The sequence below is a fragment of the Papilio machaon genome, chromosome 22, assembly GCF_912999745.1.
Source record: "Papilio machaon chromosome 22, ilPapMach1.1, whole genome shotgun sequence".
NCBI lineage: Eukaryota > Metazoa > Arthropoda > Insecta > Lepidoptera > Papilionidae > Papilio > Papilio machaon.
The window spans coordinates 5,911,101-5,927,958 of NC_060007.1; the positions used below are offsets into that span (position 1 = coordinate 5,911,101).

The 16,858-nt window shown below is 31.5% G+C and overlaps 1 protein-coding gene across 3 annotated transcripts in view; it reads right to left on the reverse strand.

The window, feature by feature from the left end:
* Positions 1 to 16,858, reverse strand: part of LOC106713883 — an 85,690-nt gene that overhangs the window by 9,263 nt on the left and 59,569 nt on the right. For all 3 annotated transcript variants that reach the window (XM_045683606.1, XM_045683605.1, XM_045683607.1), the window contains one exon: positions 15,760 to 15,876. In XM_045683606.1, the coding sequence (XP_045539562.1) occupies positions 15,760 to 15,876 (117 nt within the window). The remainder of the gene's footprint in view (positions 1 to 15,759; positions 15,877 to 16,858) is intronic.

A 16,858-nucleotide genomic window follows, 5' to 3' on the forward strand; every position in this document is an offset into this window, starting at 1 on the left:
AGGCCGTTTTCAATTGCGCGATGTTTCAGTCCTCAAACACGTTTTAGGAGCTCTCATAACGTGTGGCTGAGTACTAAGAGATGGTTCGTGGTACAAATTAGTAGCTCGTAATTAAAGTCCCATAGTCGTACCTAAAAATACTTCATTATTACGACACTGTAAGGACCTTTTAGTTTAATTTGTGTCATGCAATTAGTTGCTTAATGGAACTAGAAACTTATTGGAAGAAATCAAAGATATTGAGAATAGCCATGTCTTGTAAAAGCTGTATGATTATGACCGGTTCCAAATCAAAAAAAGTAAACATTGTAATCAACTTAGAATATATTTGCGCAAACCAATATCTAAACAACTATAAATTTAACCAGATGTCTAGAAATAAGTAAAATAAGAAAGCAAACTAATGGTCTAAAAAAGAATTCTAAATTAATTACAATAACTTTCCATTACCTTTGCAATTTAGTGTAAAAGCTCAGGGTTAATGTATAATTAATATTTTAGGTGTTACTTTGGCACTACACGCAATTATAACATGATTGATAGACACGCCCAACCCTACATTAGTCCTGTCTAATTAAGTAAAATATAAATCAACGCTAATATTCTAAATTATGTACATACTAGCTATCGCCCGCGACTCCGTCCGTGCGGAATATAATAAAAACGTAATAAGTAGCCTATATGTTCTTCCAGACTATGTTCTACATCTGTGCCAAATTTCTTCAAGATCCGTTGAGCCGTTTCGGAGATAGTTTCAACCAAACATCCATCAATCCTTCTATACATGTAAACATTCGCATTTATAAAATTACTAGCTTTTACCCGCGACTCCGTCGGCGCGGAATAAAAAATAGAAAACGGGGTAAAAATTATCCTATGTCCGTTTCCTGGTTCTAAGCTACCTGCCCACCAATTTTCAGTCAAATCAATTCAGCCTTAGATTCTTGAGTTATAAATAGTGTAACTAACACGACTTTCTTTTATATATTATATAGAGATACGAGTATAGTATGATTCGTTACGTACCAAACACATGAATACATAAACAAATGTAAAAAATCTAAATATATCATGAAAATGTTTTACATTAAATTTTTTAAACCAATTTTTTATAAAAGTGAAGTACTATTGTTATCTCTCTTTCTCTTTGTAAGTGGTATTCTAAAACAATTATAACTTATTCGACAATATTCGTATGTCTTGTAATATAATATTCAATGTCCTACTTACACTCTGTGTCAAAATAATGCACACGTCAGAAATAAGCGTCATATTACAATCTACTGCATTAAATGCTGAATTTGCTAAAGTTTGCGTAAACAAGTGCCAAGAAAATTGTTGTAATTAAAGTTGAGAAATTGATTTTTTTTTTGCGAACGTCGTTGTTATTCTACACGTGTATATTAAAAATTAATTCATGTATGTATGATTGTATTTTTGATATTCTAAATGATATGATCTAAACTTGTCTAATATATGTCAAATTAAAGGTAATTAATATTGGCCCCAAGTGTACGTTGAGGTCGTGACATTCGTGCAAACTTGTGATGACGCAACAGGTGGGCACACCCCCTAATTATCGCTGTTACGAATAAAGGCTTCGTTGTAAATCAGTATAATTAATTTGTGTCCATTTAAATATAACTAATAATATTTATACGAAGATTTAAAATTTATTATGATTCCAAATTATACATATTTCATTTCTAACGGTAGGTATATTATTAAATTTCTATTCAACATATTTCCAACAAATTTAGGTTCTCTTAATATCCATATTTAAAAAAAAATTACACACTTATGTCTTGTAATTGGCTTTTGAATGTTATTGATTCGTTCTATTTTGTTTTTAGCCGACTTCAAAAAGAAGGAGGTTATCAATTCGACTGTATTTTTTTTTTTTTTTTTTTTTTTTATGTGTGTTACCGCGAAACTCCGCCCCTGGTGGTCCGATTTTGATGAAAAATATTTTAATCGAAAGGAAGTGCTTGCAGGTGGGTCCCATTTTTTTGTTTTTTTTTTTAAATAACTAGAAGACTAGTAGATTTTGAATATAGCTTCAAAATTTGTTGCGAAAATTAGGGACATTTTTGCTTTCAGCGCTTACGTAGGCTAAACTATAGGACCTACATAAAAATGATGTATGGCGAATTGTAGCTCTTTAAATGTGCTAAATAAAAGTCAGCGATAGCATATATCTATCTTTTATAGTTTTCTCACAATAACCATTTTTTTCTTCAGAAACATCAATTAAATTCATGCCCTATTTCCGACGCTATTATTCGAGTTCAGTATTAACCCTTATGTAAATAAATATGTTCATTATCAAGAGAATTTAATGTAGATTATATTTGCAATTGAAACTATATCATTCTGTCTAATAGTTTAGGAGATATCGTAAGAATAAAATTACGCGGAAACGAAAAATGCTACACGAAAAGCACAATTTTGCTTTCTGGACTTACGTAGGTCAAACTATATGACTTACATAAAAATGATGTATGGAGTAATTATAGATCCTTAAATTTGCTAAATAACAGTCTTCGGTGGCATATATCTATCATCTATGGATGTCTCACAAAAACCATGTTATTGTGAACAAACTTCGATTAAAATGCACACGAAAAACAGCGTCGTAAGCTTACGGCGCTATTATATTATATTCGATATGAATCCTTATCCAAATAAATATGTTTGATGGCTAGAGTATTAAATGCAGATTACATTAGCCTTTAAACTATGTAATTCTGATCAATAGTTTGGGAGATATTAAATAATTAAAAACTACGCGCATTCGAAAAATGCTAGTGCGGCGCGCGGCTGGACAAAATTAAAGGCACGCTACGATGTATTAGTTCGGTAATTTTCAATTTGTATACCGATTTTGATAATTATTTCATTGTTTAAAGGATAAGTGGTTATCTGCTGCATTCTAAATTAGTTTTTGAATTGAAGTACACATATATCAAATAGGAAAGTCCTTTTCTTTATTTGTCTTATTTATGTCTTTATATGTATTAAGGAAATTTGTAATTGAACTTCAAATTCACTAAAAATTGTGAAATAAAACAAAAATTTTAAGAAAAAAAAATAGCCGACTTCAAAAAATAAACAATCTCAAACAAAATACACTCAAAAGTAACCTAAAAAAACCAATTTCAAACAAAATACACTCAAAAGTAACCTAAAAAAACCAATTTCAAACAAAATGCACTCAAAAGTAACATAAAAAAACAATTTTAAACAAAATGCATTCAAAAGTACCATAAAAAACAATCTCAAACAAAATGCACTAAAAAGCAACAAAATAATGACATGAAAACTTCTTTCTTTCTTTCTTCTCTCTTTCAAAAACCCTCTAAACTCTAAAGAAAGTTCTCTTCTTTCTTGTAACATGTCTATATTGTATAATTATTGTTATTTTGGAGTCGGTTTCGGCCTAAGTAGGGACATAAACGTAAGTATGTCTCATACATCTCAAATATAAATGTATAATATTATATTTACTTCGGCCGACACCGACTGCGAAATAACAATAATTATACAATATAGACATGTTACAAGAAAGAAGAGAACTTTCTTTAGAGTTTAGAGGGTTTTTGAAAGAGAGAAGAAAGAAAGAAAGAAGTTTTCATGTCATTATTTTGTTGCTTTTTAGTGCATTTTGTTTGAGATTGTTTTTTATGGTACTTTTGAATGCATTTTGTTTAAAATTGTTTTTTTATGTTACTTTTGAGTGCATTTTGTTTGAAATTGGTTTTTTTAGGTTACTTTTGAGTGTATTTTGTTTGAAATTGGTTTTTTTAGGTTACTTTTGAGTGTATTTTGTTTGAGATTGTTTATTTTTTGAAGTCGGCTATTTTTTTTATTAGACAGCTAGCTGTCGCCTGCAACTCTGTCCGCGCGGAATTAAAAAATCGTTATAAGTGGCCTACGTGTTCTTCCACATTATGTTTATATCTGTACCAAATTTCATTAAGATCCGTTGAGTCCATCCGGAGATACCTTCAAACAAACATTCATCCATCAATCCATATATAGTGATTTGATGATGATGATGATGATTAATGATAACAATTTTTGTATAAAAAGAAATAAATGTATGCCTAAAATAGTACCCTCAGGTAGTCCACTTAATAAAAAAAAAATTATAATAAAATATTCGAAAAGCATCAAAATTCGCAATCGAGGAAGTGTTTAAAATGCATTGGATAAACGTCGTATTTTTATCATTTAAGTAAAATCACACAATATGTCTGTCACGTAAGACATTTATTGTCGAAAGCTTTACAAATTAATTCAAAGGGAGTTCGGATTGTTATTTTGCAATACATTTTTATAATAAAATTTGTAGAATCTAACACTTGTTCTATTACCTATGACGTTCAGAGATAACGAACCTTTTCTTATCAACGTGCAATTTTCTCTAAAGAAATGTTTACTGAAATCGCAGACTTGGCTCTCAAATAAAATCGACTGCCTTTATTGGGAATATTTAACGGCAGGATCACTGGAGTTCGCTCCTTGTTCTTCACATTTTTTCCTAGTTTATAGTGTTTTTGTGATCAATCAGTGACGTGCCCAAAATATTGCCTAGGAACCGTAAAATAAAATAGTGCAAAGGATTTTTTTTAATAATATATATCTTAAGTAATAAAGAAAAATTGATACAGGAAACTAACTTACATATATGTTAAAGTTTCATATCATAAATGTACTAACTGTCGCCCGTGACTCTGTTTGCGGGGAATTAAAAAAAAACTTAATAAGTAGCCTATGTATTATCCATACTATGCTCTATATCTATGCCAAATTTCATCAAGATCTGTCAAGCCGTTCCGGAGATACCTTCAAACAAACATCCATCCATCCATCCAAACATTCGCATTTAGTAAAGTGGAATACATTCGAGGCAATGTTAGTAATATTACGAAATAAAATACCATAAAACGAAACAATGAGTAACATTGTGCAGTGCAATACAAATGGAAAATGGCGGATGATTTGAATTGTACTGCGCAGTTTTCTAATGTACTTTAACACGAGGGTAGAATACAAAAGCAAAGCTGCTCTACTCTACAATGTCATAAGCTAGTAATATCGTCAAATTTTTTATAGAATAAATGCGTGACATATCGACAGTCAATTGTCAATTCCATATTTTTGACTTTTATTACTTCGCCTATTTGTTCTATCTTAAGGTGTGCTTTCATAGCAATACCGCATTGTCTACTAGTCTGCCTCACAATTCCGTCCTAGTGTGAAACTATAACCACGGTGCGGGTGTCGGATGTTGTAGAAAGCGGAAGTGGGGTGGACAGTAATCGATCTAACTGATCCCTCGCCGGATGTGTCTGCTGTATTGTTTGTACTACGCAACTTACTCGTTACCAATGTCGAAACACATTCACAAAAATAGTGTCATCTTGCTTATTCATATTGGAAATATAGAGATGAATGTATTATTCTTCATGTGTATTTGCAGTGTAAGTTAACGATTAGTATGAATTAATATAACAATACAGTTGTAAATGAAAATGTTACAAAATAAAAGACAATGCTATTTATTGGAACGAAGTTCCTTATCGCGCGTTGTGAAAGGGGGCTAGACGGAAAAAATTCTTACGAAAAGTTGTCACGACACTTTTTGCTATAGTAAGTATGATAACGACGAATGAGCGCTACTTCACCATGGCAACGACGTGACAATATATAACGAAAATTCATAGAAATAAAATGTACTTCTTGTGAAGACTTAAGTTTTTTATTCATAGAATAAACATTGGTTCCTTCACTAATTAATCGAAAGGAACTTCGTTCCATCCGGGTGTCCCTTAACACCTCTCAAGTTTTTTTTTTTAATTACAAAGTCTCCCTTTTTAGATTCATATAATAATTGAATTATTAAGTGAACTTTTGTCTATCTCAGTTGAATTAAAGAAACGTCAGTTATTTATTACTTATAATCAATTAAAGGTACTAACGGAATTCCTTAGTGATGATTTCACATTACGACTGAAAGAAACTATCACAGTTACCTTACGTAATACATTCCTTGTTACGATTACACAAAATAGAGCAGTAGATAATTATAAGTATTCTTACTAATATTATAAATGCGAATGTTTAGATGGATGGATGAATATTTATTACAATATATCTTCAGAATGGCTGCATGGATCTCGATGTAGAACACAGTCTGGAAGAACACATAGGCTTTTTAAGTTTTTTATAATTCCGCGCGGACGAATTCGCGGATTACAGCTAGTATAGATATATATTTAATAGCTTATTGTTTTATAAGTGGCTATTGATTGATAATATTATTTTATTATGTACTTTTCACTTAAATTATTTTATAATAGCTGTTAATAATTGTAAAGTATAATAACAACTTATAAATATAAATTGGTGTTGTTTATATTCGTATACTAGTTGTTGTTCGCGACTCAGTCTGCGCGGAATTAAAAAAAAGTAATAACTAGCCTATATGTTCCAAACTATGTTCTACATCTGTGCCAAATTTCATCAAGATCTGTTGAGCCGTTCCGTAGATACCTTCAAACAAACATCCATGTAAACATTCGCATTTATAATATTAGTAAGATTAACTGCAATTTGAGCTAAATAAAGTCCATTTTATACTAACTAGCAATCCCTTAATCTTTGCTTATTCAAACTTAATAATAATAATGATTCCTGAGTGTTAAGAAAGTGAGAGAAATCAATTTATTTAAATTTTGTTAATCATAAAACTGTTATCAATCGGTTTCATATAGTCCGCCTCTATTAATTATTAATTTACATTCATTTAAAATTTTCACTATATAATCTATGGTCAAAACTTTTATATTACACCGCTTATGGGAAAGTATGTCTTACGTATGGTTTCTGAGACCAAAATATCTGTATTAAAAATTTCTTCACCCTGTTAATCTTTGACAAAACAAAGATAATATGTTTTAAACGGGGATTTTGATTTCAGAAACCAACCATTAACCAAAGTAGATTTGCTTAGGACGCCAGATCTTTTGTGCTCCAAAACTGAAATATTTCTTTAATAAAGATTTCAAGTTCTGAACTTTATATGTCAATCTAAAAGGTAACTTTGTTATTTTTAATTTTTGACTTCACGTGACATGGTAATGCAATGTGTTCAGCCAGTATACTAACATTGTAAAGAGGAAAGATTTGTTTGATTATTTGTTTATCTTTAATTGTATAGGCTCTGAAACTAATGATCCGATTTTTTTTTTATATAAGAGAAGTGGGCAAACGAGCAGCAGGAACACCGAGGTGTTCATCGACGCCCATGGACATCTGCAATACTAAAGAGATCGCAGATGTGTTGCCGGCCTTTGAGAAGGTGATACGCTCGCTTCTTGAAGGACCCTAAGTCGTAGCGGTTTGGAAATAACGCCGAGGACAGACCATTCCACAACGCGGCAGTACGATTTGAAAAACTCACTGTTGGGAAGCTACACTATCCTCTATGGTCTGCTATGACAGGTGACATAGACTATATTAATTAGTAGATTTATTTTAATTCCGCGCAGATGACGACTCGTGTAATTTCTAGTAAACAATAAATTAATGAAGTAATCTAATTAAAAACTTGATATGTTACATGTAATTAGAATAAAACAAGTTGTTTTTCTTATCTATTAATTGTTTCACGTAACAAAACTAATATTTTATAGATAACCATCTAAAAGATAATTAAAAATAAAACAAGTATATCGTAACTATCGATGTAATCAGTAATAACTTGATAACCTAAATAATTTAAATCAATTACAATTAAAATGTATAAAAAATTTTTACAATTCACTTTGAATATTCAAGGTTTTATGTATAAGGGCCAAAGTAACAAATTGATGATTTTTACTTTATTGTTTTAAAAGCTACCTCTTATTTTAGTTAACATGCACTAATCAAAATACAAATTTACATGTGTAAATGTTATTTTTATTGAAATAAAAAGGCGTATGCGACCTATTTTCCTATATGGTTGAAACTTTGAGAGTCTCACTATTGTTTATAAATACTGCAATTTTATTAAGAGTATGGATCGATCCCTTAAAATGCAACACTTTAACTTCGAATAACAAATATGTAGGTAGAAAATCGACTCATTTAACGAAGACCTACCATTCTCTATTGTATATATGAGTTGAGAGGTCATTATAAAATGGTTGTTAGCAATGCAGTGTGTACGCTTTCTATACTTTCCACGGTTCAATTTTCTCGCAGTTAACTGTTACGATTAGAGGTTAGGTGTTGAAAGGATTTAACTGCAACGTTGAATCTCCACTAGCACTTGTGTTACGACAATGTTGCCATCTTTTTTATTCTTTTTATAAAAATATAAATAGCAACATTAAACGAAATGTTTACTGTAGGATGTTACGTTAATAATTATAAATCCAAAACGTTGAACGCTCGGCCAAAAACCAAGGATCATATTTCGCGCCATTCGCTTGTTTCTTGCGTCTAAGGTTACACAACGAAACGGATATGCTTCCGACTTTAGTGATGTGCTGATTTTGAAATATCGATTTCAATGTGTCACTTTTCGTAATAATATTATATTAAAATAGTTGCATAATTCAGTGACAGTGATATGTACAATATTCTAAGCGGTTTCAGTTTCATATTAAAAAATAATTCAATCTTCAAATAAAATCTTTTAAAAAATGGTTGACAATAGTGTGTTATATCTACATGTATGAAAACGTCATGTACTTATAATTTCTTGAGGCGAAACAAAAGAATATCTTTTAATTTTGTAAAGTAAGAAATTTATATTATATTTAAACTAATTAACTGTTTGAAATGACGTTAGACTATGACTATTATAATTCTACAATTTACTAATTTACTTCTGTATTTACTATATTTGTCAACCGCGCAATTCCACTGCTGAAACAATTGTATTAAACATATCGTGGTGTATCCTTTAAGCGAATGAAACAGATAAGAATAAATCCAACAATACAAACATTAAAATTTCAATCAACATAATACGATACGATACGATCAACGATAAGTGTGTGCAACTACACACTCTACAACACTAGTAATCCCTAAAATATGAACGATCACGCTAGGCGAACGTATTGGCATTGGTAAAACGCAAGGCTGTTTGCGTAACATTCGTGCTTATGTCTTGTGATACACAATGGTCATTAATGTAATTTTTATAATTCAGTGTTGAAACTGTTAATAGACACAAACTGAGCATACGAGTAATGTACCAATGTATGTTGAAAAAAATATACGTGTTTCGTGCAGAGCTAGATTCAACAAAAATGTTTCAAACCTAATCATTTCAAATCTGAATTATTTTTTAACTAGCATTCACCCGTGATTCCGTCCGTGCGGATTTAATAAAAACCTAATAAGTAGGTTATGTGTTCTTCTAGACTATGTTCTACAACTGTGCCAAATTTTATCAAGATGAAGCTGTTCTGGAGATACTTTCAAACAAACATCCATCTATCCATCTAAACTTTCGCATTTATAATATTAGTAAGAATTTTAATCGAATAAGAAATGTTATTCGAAATTATTAAAACCTCTACTTCAATACTGAATCAATCATTGAGAGTGGTGTAGCCAGTTTAATAAGCATCGAGCTAGTGCACCATCTTTCGACCACATTACCAACGTCAGGTGTGATCTTCATTGGTTTAGTCATTGTAAAAAAATCTTGGAAAGAAAACCATCCTTAATTACGAAGTAATAGGTCTCAGTTTAATGTTATAAAGTTAAGAATTACTTAACATGTAAGTACAAGTTCTACATCGATTATGTAAAGTACCAGAAGCATAGGTAATACCATTACCGATTTCGAAGTTCGGAGTATTACCGATGCTTCTTACCAGAAGCATCGGTTATACTTCTGGTAAAGCATCGTACCCTTAATAAGAAGACTATTATTATTTCAACTTGATACAATTTTAATAAATTCTTTTTAAAAATACACTTGACCAATAACAATATTGGATTACATATGTCATAGATTACATCTTAAGAACTTCTAAACAGATTAAATATCGAACGTGATGACGTCACTAAACCTATTTCCAACCAACATTGCAAGTGCTTCCTGCATTGGCTATATTTATTCATTAATCTGGTATTTGAATGAAAGTGATACGGATTCACTGGCACATAATAAATTAAAATGTCGCCTTAATAAAGAAATACTAATACCACTACACTACGTTTAGAAACAATATTCCTTAAGTCAAATTAATTATTATAATATATTTTATCAGCAAAAACGTGTTATCTGTCTAATATTTAGATGGATGGATAAATGGATGGATGTTTATTAGAGGGTATCTCCATATCGGCTTAAGAGATCTCGCTGAAAATTAGCACAGATGTAGAACATAGTCTGGGTGAACACATAGGCTACTTATAAAGTTTTTTTTTTAATTGCGCGCAACCGGTGTCGCGGGCAAAAGGTAATAAATCAATAAATTTTGCAGGGTATAAAGTCGAACGCTAATCAACGGCTGGAAACAATCCGTGTATGTCGGACTTTACTTATCCTAAATAAATGCTTTACACAGAGCCATCTTAGCCATATTGGGAGCCCTGGTACAACACAGGTCCTCCCAGGTACGGTGCCCCAAGAGGATTATCAGGCCGTTTTACCCCAAAGTTGCTTGCACCAGCTCTGACATTAAAATTTCTACTTTAGTCTTCGCCTTCATTCAACATCATCACAAACCAGCATGAAATTCTTAAAACCAGCTTTTCTCCTAAATCTATTACCGTATTAAGCCACTTTAGGAACAGGTTTCAAACAACTTTCCGTATGTTATCTTAATGAGCTTGTCTGTGTAACGAACGCGTGTGATTCCTAACGAGTTATAAAGAATTACGAAACGACATTTTACAACTTGTATACCGTTATGATAATACGTTTGGTGTATACGTATTCATTCAATCAATGGTGCGTTGAAGTAAATACGCACTGGTATAGTCGTAATGGAAGTCAAACATTTTAAAATGAGGTAAACTGAGGTTAATTAGATTAAAGAAACAGTCAAAAACAATGTTAACTTCCTCGCTGCATCTACTTTTACATATATGTGTCCTGGGTTATTGAAAACTCCTTTTTAACGTGATGTCTTTAACAGTTGAAATCTTTAATTGATCCTTAGATTGATCCGAAGATAATTTTAAATATTATTATATAGAAAAAAGAGAGTACAAAAAAATGCGATCGACATCTAGAACACTTTGCGATTGCAATTGTGATTCGAGTAAGTTTTAAGCAAATATAATACTAGCTGTCGACCGCGACTCTGTATACGCGGAATTTAAAAAAAATTAATAAGTAGTCTATGTGTTCTTCCTTAGTATGTTCTACATCTGTGCCAAATTTCGTTAAGATCCGTTGTGTCGTTCCGGAGATATCTTCAAACAAACATTCATCCATACATCCATCCATTCAACATTCATTAGATACATTTTAATGAAAATAATTTTTATTTAACAAGACATATCTTGTGACGTGTGATTCAATATTTTAACAAACCATTCGTCAGAGAAGTACAAGACTTTATAATTCTCGAGAGCTTCTCTTTTGACCCTGACCTTAAACTTTCATTGAATCATTGAAACTAGTAAACTTCCAGCCTCCAGTTTCTATAAAATGATACTGTATATGGTATATATTATGCTGTACATAATAGTACGAACAGAACTTTAAGAAAGAACACAGATAGATAATAGACTGCAATAGCTTACAGACTATAATTTGAGTTTTTTTTTATTCTAAACGATCCGAATCACTGTTATTTAATAACAAAAAAAGTATTGTAAAATATTGGTCAAAGTTAAAATGCAACTAAATGTGATCGGCCGACCTAGATACCGCTGGCGTGACGCTGTAGAGCTAGACCTGCTGGAGCTACAAGCGATGGACTGGCAGGAGAAGGCACAGGACAGACAACTCTGGCGATCTCTTGTGTCGGAGGCCAATACCCACTTTGGGTCGCTGCGCCAGCGGAGTAAGTAAATGTGATCCAGCAAGCGATTTTAAAATCCAAAATTATTAATTTAATAGTTAAAAATAATCGAATTTTTCGTTAAATAAATTCACTAACTGTGATATATTTAGTGTTACGAATTACTTAAATTGTTATACAAAACTCACATACAATTAAAAGAAATTGAAATAAAAACTATAATAATAATTGTTGGTAAAAAATAAAACAATGGTTTCCCACAGTACAGTCAATCACAAACACAAAAACACACACAACTTTCTACACAGTATTTAAAAAATGTTGATTATTTATTACATTTAATGTTTATATTTTAACAATAAAAAAACACTTAAACAACTAATTATATATTTTTATATTAAATAACTTTATAATCATTTTAATTTTTCGCGCGCGATTATACTAGTTTTTTTTTTTTAGTATTTTAAAACACGTGCATTTCCAGCAAACGTCGCGCAAAGACTGGAGACTGAATTCGCTTCCAAGTTGGACCAACAAGTTCGACCAATATGTCTAATATATGACGCCAACGTCCAATATATATTATCACAAGTGCATACGATATTTTTATTACAGTATATTCTAAGTTTTCTATTTGTTTAGAAGATATTTTTATATGTTTAAAATATTATTGGCATGAGATAGTTTTTTCTTGAAAACCTAATTGAGAGAAATTGTTGTTACAATCGAATCATTTACTGCCACTAATATCTATGTTTTAAAATTTTTTGAATTCAAAAAGATAAAGGAGATACGCGTTTAAATGGAATTAATTCAGATATTCGGCTCATACAGATGCATGAAAGAGTAATACTGTGACTACCATCCGTAGGGAAAACTGCAAGAAAATTATGAAAATTCTTTAAAGCCTCGTGTGACACAAACATTTGTTCCAACATTTAGCCAATGTTTGTCATTGCCACAGCTCTAATATAGCGAAGCCTTAAATGGTCATATGTGGTTGCGACGTGTGTTCGTATATAGCTATGCGTGTGGGATGGATTAACATAATTAATACCTTTAATATGTTTATGACAACACTTATTTAGTATATGTTACATAGTAGGTACATAAATTTAGGTTTAAATACTTAAAAAAATAAATTTATAACTACTTAAATTACATTATTCTTTTTACAGTGATTGCACTAAAATTTTGTATTGTATACGTTGAACATTCACTTTACAATTTGATACTAGATTTATAAAGTAACTAGTCAGATTATAAACTCTCAGTTTACAAATCGGTGATATAATCTTTACATATGAATATTTCGTACATGTGATGTATTTACGTTACTAATACGAACGAGTAATCAATTTTTTTTAATGTCTGTCTGTCTGTCTTTACGTACGTAAGGCCCCGTTTGTTCCGGGTAATCTTTGGAACTGCTGGACAGATTTTAACGGTATATTGATGGAAAGGTAACTGATGTGCACAGGAATATTACAAGGTACTTTATTTCAATTCTGCACTGACAAAGCCGCAGGCGACCGCTAGTAGCTTATAATAAAGTTCAAGTTATTTATCTAAATATATAAAATTCTCGTGTCGCGGTGTTTGTGGTTAAACTCCTCCGAAACGGCTTGACCGATTCTCATGAAATTTTGTGTGCATATTGAGTAGGTCTGAGAATCGGCCAACATCTATTTTTCATACCCCCCCCCCATTTAGTTTTTTTAACTGCGCGCGGACGGAGTCGCTGGCAACAGCTAGTTTTTATATGATTTTGGTAAAAGAACTACGTCACAGTATTACACAAGCACTAGAAAATGATATCTTATCAACATCCGTCTTTAAAAATGAAATAATTACGAAAATTCCTTAATTTTCGCAAGGTAATTTGCAGTTAAACTAAAAATCTACTAGTCTTTTAGTTATCTTAAAAAATTAGCAAAACAAATGGGACCAATCTGCAAGCATTACCTTTCGATTAAAATATTTTTTATCAAAATCGGAACACCAGGGGCGTAGCTTCGAGGTAATACACATAAAAAATACAATCGAAATGATAACCTTCTGCTTGAAGTCGGCAAAAATGAAAGTGATCCCCATTTGTTACTCATCTCATTTGTAAACGTCTGTAGGCGCACTTAATCTCGAAAGACATTAGATACATAGTGCTTATGTTGCTAAGTTCATTTTAAGTTATATCATATATATTTTTGTAGCGAAGGAAGTTTAAATACGCATATTGCATAGTTAACTTCCTTTAAAGTTAAAAGCAACTTTGACAAGCATTTTTTATATGATAAAAAGGCAAAGGAACAATGATACCTTTAATGTAAAGAGTTCATTTACATTCGTAGAGATTCGTAACGAAAAATGTTTTCGTACGAGTTTTACAACAGTGTAAACCCATGTTTTTTCAGTACCGGCGATATATATGTATGTAAATATGTAATAAAGATGTTCTACATTGATAAAGTCAATGTTCCACGTTAAACTAGATATTTATCTAATGATATGAAATAGAGGAGTCGCTTCTGTCATATATGCTTATAAAACCTTACTAATATTATAAATGCTTGGATGTATGGATGGATGAATGTTTGTTAGAAGGTATCTCCAGAACGGCTGTATGGATCTCGCTGATTTTACATATATGTAGAACATAACATAGAGGCTAGTAATTAAGTTCCCGCGCGTACGGAGTCGCTAGTAGTTCAAATGTCAATGAGAAAGTTTTTTTATGTATTTTTTTAGAATATAAGCATCGTTCAAAATTAGAAAACTAGATAAATTTGAATGTTTTTTCATTAAGTAAACATCACTTAAACAATTGTTGACTATACTATTGTGTTAAATATGTTATAACAAAGATAATCGGCGCGTAGGATGCAACAGTGAAAGTGGTGCGAGGTCAACGCATGCGCACAACTCGTGAACATACGGACACAATAGTTTTACTATATATATACAGCTCGGATAAACAAAATAATCCGTCTAGTTTATAAAACTTGTGAGATTATTAAATTACGATATTTAAAATTTTACGGTGACATGTATCTGACAAAGACATTTCCTAAAGTAATTTGAAAATACATTTTGAATAAAAGTATAGGTGAAAAATTATACAATTTGTACAGTAATTTTCATGAAGCGTAAATTATTTTTTTGTTAGACTTGAAAAAGAAGCGAGTTCAAACATACAGTGTATTTTAGAAAAGGCAGCAAGAGATGTTTTGGAAATTTTAAAGGTGTTGGTATTTTTTTTAACATAACGAAATTGAACTTTGTCCAACTTTGATTAAGCTATCAATGTATCCGGTTGGCATTATTTAAATGCATTGACCTTTTTGCAAAATAACAAATTACAATAAAATACATTTGAATCGCGTTGAAAAACCAATTTTTCGTTAGAATTGTATAGGAAGGAAAAAAAATCAAACATTGATACCTTTTAGATACCATTCATAAGTTATCAGTGACTTAAATATACAAAGAAAATGATAATGTCCACTGATAATATTATATATGTGTCATAAGTTTTGACATCGAAAATTTATCAATTCAATATATTCCATTCCTTTCAGTAATAAAAGACTCTTAATATTTGGATAAGAAACATAGTTTTAACGCCATCTATTATCAACATTATAACTCAACATAGGTGAAGGACAATAGTTATGTATTAACAATCATAGATGGCGCTGTAACATTAATAACAAATATGACGGAAAATTAAAAAAAATTGCATTGTCATTAAAACTCTGCTGTTTTGGCATACCTTGTCAGCCTTGTCGGTGGGTGGACTGGCTGGAGGACTGCGAGGTAGGCCCAGGTCCTCCTCATCATCACTGTACTCCCCACGTCCGCGTCTCCGCACTGCAGCTACCAGTTCAGCCTGATTAGAAACAAATAATGATTACATTAATTTTGAAGTATAGTGTCTATTAATATCATTATTTAAATGGTCGTCGACTATTCAAAGATCTTATTTTACTAATATAAAAAATGTGAATGTTTGAAGGTATCTAAAAAGCCTCAACGGATCTTGATATTTGGAATAAATATAGAACATAGTCTGGAAAAACACAAAGGCTACTAAGTTTTTTTTTTAAATCCGCGGACGGAGTTGCGGGCAACAGCTGCTAATTTATAAAACCACTTCACTTTTTGTCCTGAGGTTTTCCTTATTTTTCTTTGTAATTGAATTAAAATTTAAGCTTTTAAATTACTTATTAATTTAATTTATAGTTTCTCTATATAGTAAATAACTTATTTACTATCTATATAAGCATACAATTTATGCAGGTACATGTGTAATATTCTATATAATAATTTTTAAGATGGCTAGAGGCCGGATGCTGCGTTGATAACATATCGCCTTCCGCTAGCGCATTGCACGAAGCTTGCAATATTGTAATATACATATTGTTAGGACTGTTGAGGGTAGTCTCACAAAAGGTTGTTTTATAAGGAAGTATGCGCTGCTGCTCGAGGCAGTCTCTTTCCATCGGTCATTGCGGAACGTCTGACATTTTTGTTTACTTACGTTCGGTTAAAGTTTACACTACAGCGAGGATTATTATGAAGTAGAGTTAAATTCACTGTTTCGCTGTTAGTTTAATTCTTTTAAAATACTTTTGCATCAAATATCTTACATCAGAAGTGGGATAGGATCCACGTGATTCTATCCACTTTGCTCACTCTGTGTTTGTGTTTGCATTTTCGTAAAAAATAAATGCAAAGAGAAAAATGTCAGATCGTTACCGTGATAATCGTTGTAGTCGCAGTAAGTTGAGTCGAAATCAGAATCGTACCAGTGTTCGTGAAGCAAGGGTAGCGTGGACCAAGCCATGTATTCTGCATGGGAATATGTGAGT